The following is an 8,565-nucleotide window of genomic DNA, read 5'->3' on the forward strand; positions in this document are numbered from 1 at the left end:
ATGTGAAATTATTAATGAAATTAAAAAAAAACATGTTGCACAATACTGGCTGAGAATTTAAAAATGAAACTCTACTTGTAGATGAAAATTACTATTTAAGCTTCCTGTTGTTTTTATTCTTTTTCTAACTATGAAAATGATCTCATTGAACCTACATTGTAAAATTATATTTGGAAAACAAGGTATGTCTTTTTCACATCCTGGACACATTCTCATGATGTTTGAGAGTGACAAAACCACAATGTTTAAAATCCATCTTTTTTTTCTGGCTCTGTTCGAATTTCTTCTTCTTTGGGGACATTCTATGTTTCTGCCCCTCTTCAACTCCACCACTTTCCTATCATCACCTTCCTCTCTACCACTCCCTCATATTCCTCCACAACACCATACTCTCCTCTCACTCTCCCCCCTCACATCTGCACCCCTTCTCCCCTCCCCAGTTTCCTCCTGCATTCTGAAATGATTATTTCCTGTAGTTGTAGCCAAACTGTATGGCCAGGCGGTCGAGAACGCAGCGGAAAGTAGCCGGCTGGACCTCCCAATAGTTGACAGGGTTGCCATAGAGACTGATGCCATTGTAGAAGGTCCTCTTAGTAGCAAAGCGTCTGGAGCAGAAGTCATCCACATCAACAGAGCCAATGCTGTTTTCATGGAGGTAGACAATCTAAAAATAGAGGGGAGAGAGAGAGAGAGAGAGAGAGAGAGAGAGAGAAGAGTATGAGAGAAGAGTATGCCTATGAGCGTAACTAGGCTGGAAATAGGCTGCCATCTTTCTCTCTCAATACAAAGATATTATCTGATGACAATATAATTTTGCCCAAGGTCTTTCAATTTAACACCCTAGTTCCCATTCCCTTCAGTGCGAGCCATTATGGCACTGCAGCCTGGCTCTCTCTCCTTACCTGTAGGAACTTCATATCCGGCAGGCCCTTGGGCACCCGGGTGAGGAGATTGTTGTCCAAGTGCAGCTCCCTGAGCCTGGGCAAGTAGGACAGACTGCCGTTCTCAATCATGCGGATCTTGTTGTAGCCCAGGCCCAATCTGGCAACCGCAAAAAAAAAAAAAAAAAAAAAAACAGTGACAAAAGAGAGAGGACCAGGCACAGATTAGGGTCACGTAAACCACGGCGAGGGAGAAACACAATGGACTAGATCCACAGTGAGGGGCCGCATTGTCTGAGGCAGCCTACTAGAGCGTGCAGATCAGCAGAGGTGGAATGCCTGCCTTTCACTGGTGTGGGATGAATGGCTACAGTACTATGCAGGCCATGCTGAAAGTAGGCCCAGAGTCATGGCCCTGACACTGGATTAATAATAATAATACATTTTATTTGTATTAATGCATGGAAGTTCCACTGAAGTCACTCATATTTATATACTGTGTGTATATTTATACATTTATACAAACTTCTTTTATTTCAACTTGCTTAACTGATCTGGGTCAAGTATGTTGAATTGTTTAGGGTTAGCAACATGTAATATCATATATTTATTACGCACACATTTATAAACGCTTCATATCAGGTGAGACCTTCAATTTTAAAATGTTTTTATTGTTTGTGAACTTGATTGCTTGACGTGAGTCCAATATATTCGTTTGTGGAAATTAATGGGTGCCATTGGTGGAAACACTTGAACACGTGAATTGCAACTCAATGAGGGACAAATCCACTGTGATCGATACTATTTTATCCATCGCCTGGAAAACCGGTAGCGCTCTCTTTAGCCAGCATTCTAACATGATTTTCAACAGTAGATGGCGCTGCTGTCACACTGAAATCAATGAATGCAACCCATGGACAATGGTAGTGTCTGTGTTCTATGTCTCACCTAATCAGGTTCTTGTAGCGGCTCAAGTCTTCCAGTTCGATGGCTTGGATCTGATTGCGGTCGAGATGAAGCTCATGAAGGCTGTCAGGGAGATCTGGGGAGCAAAGAAATACGTTGCAGGACTCATGCTATCTTATTCTACCTTCTTATTCTAGTTTTAAATGTGTAACTCTAGTCAGACTTTGTTACCTTTGGGGATTCCAGTGAGCTTGGCATCTGAGATGCGCAGGTAGTTGAGTTTCAGTCCTTTGAATGCCCCTGGCTCAAATCCACTGTTCTGGATAGGGTTTTCACCCATCTCTTTCAAAGACAGACGGACAGACCAGAGAGTCAGTCATTGTCCCACACATGTGCTATTTTATCACTGCCTCCACTTCCAGTATGCAGCCATCTTTATTTGTTTTTGACACAGTCAAACCAGTACTTTTAGTTTAGAAACAAACACAGCTGGCAATTTCATGATACAGCATTGCTGCAACAGAAGCGCAGTCATAATTGTGTCCTGGGTTTCTGTGGTGTGCGAAGGACTATTGTAGGTGTTCTGTGCTTTTTTTCAGTCCTTCAGTTGGCTTATAGAGGGAATCCTGGATTCAGACTGTCAACCTCGCCATGAGACAACACTCCCCGTAGCCCAGACAAGTAGGCTGGCTCCACAGATGACTAAACTAGGTAAAAAACATAGTAGGCGCTCCTCTCTAGTCAGTCTAAGGCAATGTGTAGTGATACATGTAATGACCTACGGAGGCAGATATGAGCTTTTGAGTGTGTGTGGTGACAACTAGGGAACAAAGGATGCTGGTCAAATCCATGAAGAAAAAGTTGGTTTTCTTGCTAAAACCAAACCTTGATGATTTGACTTGAAGACCACAAGATCACCATTTAACTTTTTTAGAGTCTTATGACTTGACACTGCTACTTTCAGGCATTGGACTGGCAGAGACATATAAGCTCAGTTACCAGTGTATATTTATACCAAATCGCCATAATTGTCTCCTGATTGTATTCAAATATACAATATAAGTCTTGACAGGTCCTGACAATGCTTTAAGTAGTCCATGTCCGTGTGTTCTGTGTGGGTGTTACACACACATCTGTCTGTGTCTGCGCATTCATGGACAACAACTTTAAGTGTGTTCTTATGTGTGTGATACTTCTGGGGGTGGGCGTCCATGTTTAAGTGTGTGTTTATGTCTGTGTACAGACCTATGCAGTTCATGCTGCCCAGGCCAGAGAAGGTCCCCTCTGCCACCTTCTTGATGCGGTTGTCATGAATCCTAAGCTCCACCAGGGATGGGGGCAAGTTCTTGGGCACGGCTGGGAGGAGGTTGTGGGAGATGTAGAGCTTCTGCAGGTGACGAAGAGAGGCGAAGGCCTTCGGGTGGACCTTGGTGAGCTTATTATGCACCAAAGATAGTGCCTGGTGTAAGACATGAGACAGAATGAGAAATGTATCGTTCTGAAGAGAGATAGGATCCAGACATAGGATCATAAACTTGTCCCTCAGATCTACTTGGTGGAACTATTCAGCAGGAAAACGCACACAGCTTTAATTCTCATTTAAAGCGTATGAGGTGCCTCAGAAGCTGAACAACACTGAATAGTAATTTTTAGTGGTTCACTATTCCATGATGAACTAATGAACTAATCGTCCTGTGTCCTTATGGCAGACTAGAGAGCCAAGAAATATTGTCACTGGTGAGAGCCCCTGGTTAGCCTAAAAGCTGAGACAGCATGCCTGGCTGAAAGGAGGTAAGGGAACTCAAATATCCTCTTCCTCTGGTTTTTAATATTTGGTCTTTAATTGGTGTTTAATATGACAAGTCTCTGTGCTCACATAAAGGTTTGTAAGGCCTTTGAAGTCATTCTCCTTGATCTCCGTGATGCGGTTGTTCTGAAGGTCCAGAAGTTTGGTGTCAGTTGGAATGGACTTTGGCACCTCCACCAAACCTGAAAACAAACAGACAGTAACAGTAACTACTAACAAACATATACCGTTCACTGTGACACTCATACTAATGTGCACACTCAAACAAGCAGTGAAATATGAAGACACCTATAAACACAAAGCGCAGAGCGAAACAGCAAATAAACACACATGGTCACAAACTTGACTTGGACCTACTGGTGGAACAGCACATGTGCAGTGCAGCTGTTTCAGATCTCACAACTCGTCTGAAAGAGGGACATTGTCAGCATCAGCAAAATATCATAGAAAAATAAATAAATCAAAACGAAATAGAATGGAGTACACAAGTTCTGATATTATGTGACTAATTTTACATTTCAAATCCAAACCCAAGTTTCAACCTATATGTGCCAAAATCCCTTTAGCCTACAGTGAGCCCCACTCTATAATTCAAGTCCAGCTGAGGGTTAGCTTAGCAATACCTGCTCCTTCTAAAGTGGCCATACCACAAAACCTATATTAAGAACATATATCAAGCCATGGCTACATCATGCCAACATCCCAAAACATTAAAACCACATGGCCAATTCCAGGCCACATCCTAGCAGTATCTGGACCACATCACAATTTCACAGTTTTCCTCAGTATTCGCAGCTGGCCTGGGAGAAGCTCAAAGAGCCTGGAAACCGGCGGTGATTCATGGCAGCCCTCGTCAGCGGACGCGTTTCTCCCGCTCCACCCTAGAATGACACATGTGGCAGGCTGGCACAGCCACAGAGTCTCCAGGGCATTACGAGATGAAAAGCGCTCGGGACAGATGGACAAGGCGGCAAATTAATAAATGATAGGAGGAAGCAGGCAGGCAGACGATGACTTCACCTCTCTCTTTCTCTCTCAGACATACACACACACACACACACACACAAGGAGTGTGGTCCCCAACATCTCCCCCACCTGCTACTTAAAGCCGCAGCAATGCAGTGCGCTGACCGACACCACATAAGCTGTCACACAGGAGAACAGGTCCCCAAAAAGCACCAGCGCACCAGCGCATACATCTGTTAATGAAACATGGACATTGTTCAAAAAGCATACAGACACAGGGAAATTCACAGAGAGAACACATGTTTTAAATAAGCACCAACATCATTGAAATTATACCCTGCCCAGTGCCATCCATGTGGTAGTGAATGATTCAGACTTCAGACTTCAGACAACAAGTGGACCAACAGACACACAGCTGTAAAAAAAGTAAATATAGCTCAAAAATGGCGATCATATAAATCATCAGAACCCTGTTTGTGTTTGGAACTCGAGCATTGACATGCAAAGACACTCAACAACGTCCTCTCTCACATGCATTGGTGTACACATGCCCTATAAAAAAAATGAATAGTTTTGAAATAATAAGCCTTCATTTCCTGGGTTTCTTGTTAAGCTTTGTCAATTCTACGGTAGTAAAGTTTCTATGAGGACCGTAATTGTGGAGTGGTGGACTATGGATTTTGTTTTGCTTCCTGTCCTTATGAGGTTTATACTTGCATATGTTTATGTGTGCGGCCTGCAAGAATTTCCAGAGCACCAAGGGTTTCTTACACTAGAGACAACACAAATCTTCAACTCTGCTCAGAATAACACTGCAAGTGTACTTTTCCAGTCTCAGGAGAGGAATTAAGCAAAGAGACAATGTCAATAGCAGCGCCTCTGTGTTTGTCCCATTACATGACCAACCAGTCCTACATCCTGTGTGGTCACAAACCAGGTCAGACTACCACCACCAGTACAACAGCCTCCTTCATTTTTAAAAACAGTACACCTCTACCCTTCCAATTTTTGCTTTCAAAGTGTCTTTGTCTTCAAGACATCCTCCCCCTCCACCTATCCCCCCATCCCTCCATTCCAACTCTTCTGACTCCTTCAGTTCCGCTCTCTCTCTCCTTTGACACCATTCGTTGTATTCCTGTAAAACATTTAGCATTTAGTGTCCCAAGAACAACACCAAAGCACTGCTCCAGGCTCCCGCGGAAACACACAGGAGCCTTTCAACAAGCTCCCTCAAAGCCTGTGCTCCCGCTGCTGTGCACTCTGGGTAAATCCCGGGAAAATATATCTCTGAGAGATAACACAAAACACGAGAGTGAACACACACACTCATACACATGCACACACACACACACACACACACACACACACACACACATACTGTCTCTCTTTCACTCAAACACACACACGCACACACACACACACACACACACACACACACACACACACAGACACACACACACACACACACACACACACACACACACACACACACACACACACACACACACACACACACACACACACACACACACACACATACACACACACACACATACATACTCTCTCTCTCTTTCAATCAAACACACACACACACACTGCCTTGGCATGGTTGGTTCAAGACAGAAGTTTATTACTTTGTTCATACATTAATGCATTCTCCTTTTCATACTCATTTTTCTTCCTTCTTTGATCTTTTCTTTAATATCCTTCTGCCTTTCTTTCATGCATCTCATCACTTTGTTGTTTCGGTCACTAAGGACACACACAAACACACCCTAAAAAGTTCTCTCTCTCTCTATCTCTCTCTCTCTCTCTCATACACACACACACACACACACACACAAAGATGATGATCCGAGACAGAATAATAAACTGTAAACAATGTAATCCAATCTGGAGACAATCTAAAATGCGTTCACAAACACACACACACACCCGAGCGAGTAGTGGCACCTACCCAGATCAGAGCACTGCACCACCCGCAGACGACATTGGCAGCCAAAGGGGCATGTAGGGATCCCAGGGGGAGGCGTCAGCTCCTCCTCTATCACAGCTGAGCCCTCCTCTTCGTCCCTCATCATCATCGTCATTCCACCCCCATCGCCGTCCATGCCAAAGTCCCAGAAGCCTCTCTGCTCGAAGGGCAGGGCCTGAGAGGTCAGCGATAGGCTGGCCACGCACAGCAGCAGTGCGAGAGAGCAGTGGGACATCGTTTACACTTACACAGACCTAAGGGCGAGAGAGAGACAACATGGGACATCGTTTACACTTACACAGACCTAAGGGCGAGAGAGAGACAACATGGGACATCGTTTACACTTACAGAGACCTGAGGAGGAGAGAGGTGGGGAGGGAGTAGGAGCGGGAGAATGACTGTAAGAATGATTGTAAGATAGTACAAAATGAAGAAGAGAAGGAATTGATCAAAATCTTACATAAACAAAAACCTCTCAATATCTATGAAATATTATCTTCTTTTACTGCGAGACAAAGAATCAGAGCAAAATTCAAAATAGATATGCTGAGGAAAATGCATAAGACAAGTATCCCTTCAAGCCTTTCAAGAAACTGTACTTCATTGTCTTTGTACTTGTCCTCTGCTCAATGACAATACAATTAAATCTAATCTAATCCAAGTTAAAAAAAAATCTATTCATATTATGACGGTTGCTTTGTGTGGCTTTGGCAAAGGTTTCTTCTCAAAAATACAACCACCACAAAGAAGACATTCCAAACCATTAAAGTGAGTAGATTGGTTGAAGGGAAACAGAGCTTTGAAAACCATACAGCTCGACAGCACTGGACTGATAAGCAAGTCACACTTTGAGTGGAGTTAATGCTTAACACCCTGGATAGAGGATTACACCACCAAATAAACACACAAGAAAATGAGTTCACAGGAGAAGGCCAATAGATAACTCGTGACCTCAGTGAACACAGGTGCGAAGAGGCTGTAATGAAATTAAAATGCCGTGACATGCATAATTAACTCAAGCCTTTCAAAGGGAGTTAACCACAGACAAGCCTAAGAGTTCAAGTTCAAGTTTATTTGAAAAAAAAAAAAAAAGAGAGCACCGAGTGCGATGACCTTAACTCCAGAGGGAGGCTATTCCAGAGGGTTGGGGCACAGCAACTAAAGGCACCGTGTGCAGCATTGGTGTTTATTCTTGGGGTCGTGAGAAGACATTTATTGGAGGACCTTAGGCAACGCAATGGATCATAAAATGAAATCAAATCGGAAATATAGGGTGGGGCAAGGCCGTTCAGTGATTTATAGACAAGAAGGAGTATTTTAAACTCAATTCTTTGTTGTACAGGGAGCCAGTGAAGTGACTATTCTAGCAGCTGCATTTTGGATAAGTTGATGATCTGTTTTGTTAGACCAGCATAGAGTGCGTTGCAGTACTCTAACCGACTTGATATAAATGCATGAATCCATTTTTCAGAATCCTGTAAAGACAGGAAGCCACGGACTTTAGAAATATTTCTGAGGTGGTAAAAGGCTGTCTTAGTAATGTTAGATATTATTCAATATTGCTTTTGAAAATAGGATCTGCATCACTCCTACATTTTTAACATTCTCACATGGTTTTGCCCAGAGGGAGGTTAGAATTGGTTTAAAGTGATTTCTCAGGGCCTTACAACCAGAATCTCTGTCATAGCATCATTTAACCTTAGAAAATGTTGGGCCATCCCATTTTTAATGTCGGAGATACAACGAGTGAGGTAATTTACCGGACTGGGGTCATCAGAGGAGATGGATAGGTAAAGTTGGGTATCTTCAGCATATGAATGGTAGGAGATGTTGTGTTGCCGAATGATAGATCCGAGGGGACCGAAAGAGAGGGAGGGAGGAAAAGGGAAAGAGAGAGTCAGAGGCAAAGACAGCTGGAGGGATGGAGTAAGAGAAAAGAGAGGAGAAGAAGAGAGAGAGAGAGAGAGAGAGAAAGAGAGAGGGGAGAGGAGAAGAAGGTGTGTCAGTTCATGGTACACAAGCAATCCGAC

At 43.4% G+C, this 8,565-nt stretch overlaps 1 protein-coding gene across 1 annotated transcript; it reads right to left on the reverse strand.

Moving 5' to 3' along the window:
- Positions 1-463: 463 nt before the first annotated feature.
- bgnb (biglycan b) lies at positions 464-6,770 on the reverse strand (the record flags this gene model as incomplete). The annotated part of the gene is made up of 7 exons (XM_080853453.1): positions 464-664; positions 903-1,041; positions 1,830-1,923; positions 2,019-2,129; positions 3,033-3,246; positions 3,664-3,776; positions 6,518-6,770. 7 exons carry the CDS (start codon positions 6,768-6,770, stop codon positions 464-466), a joined length of 1,125 nt encoding a protein of 374 aa, XP_080709579.1.
- Positions 6,771-8,565: the final 1,795 nt, after the last annotated feature.

The sequence above is a fragment of the Sprattus sprattus genome (assembly GCF_963457725.1).
Source record: "Sprattus sprattus genome assembly, chromosome: 16".
In the NCBI taxonomy this organism is placed as follows: Eukaryota; Metazoa; Chordata; class Actinopteri; order Clupeiformes; family Clupeidae; genus Sprattus; species Sprattus sprattus.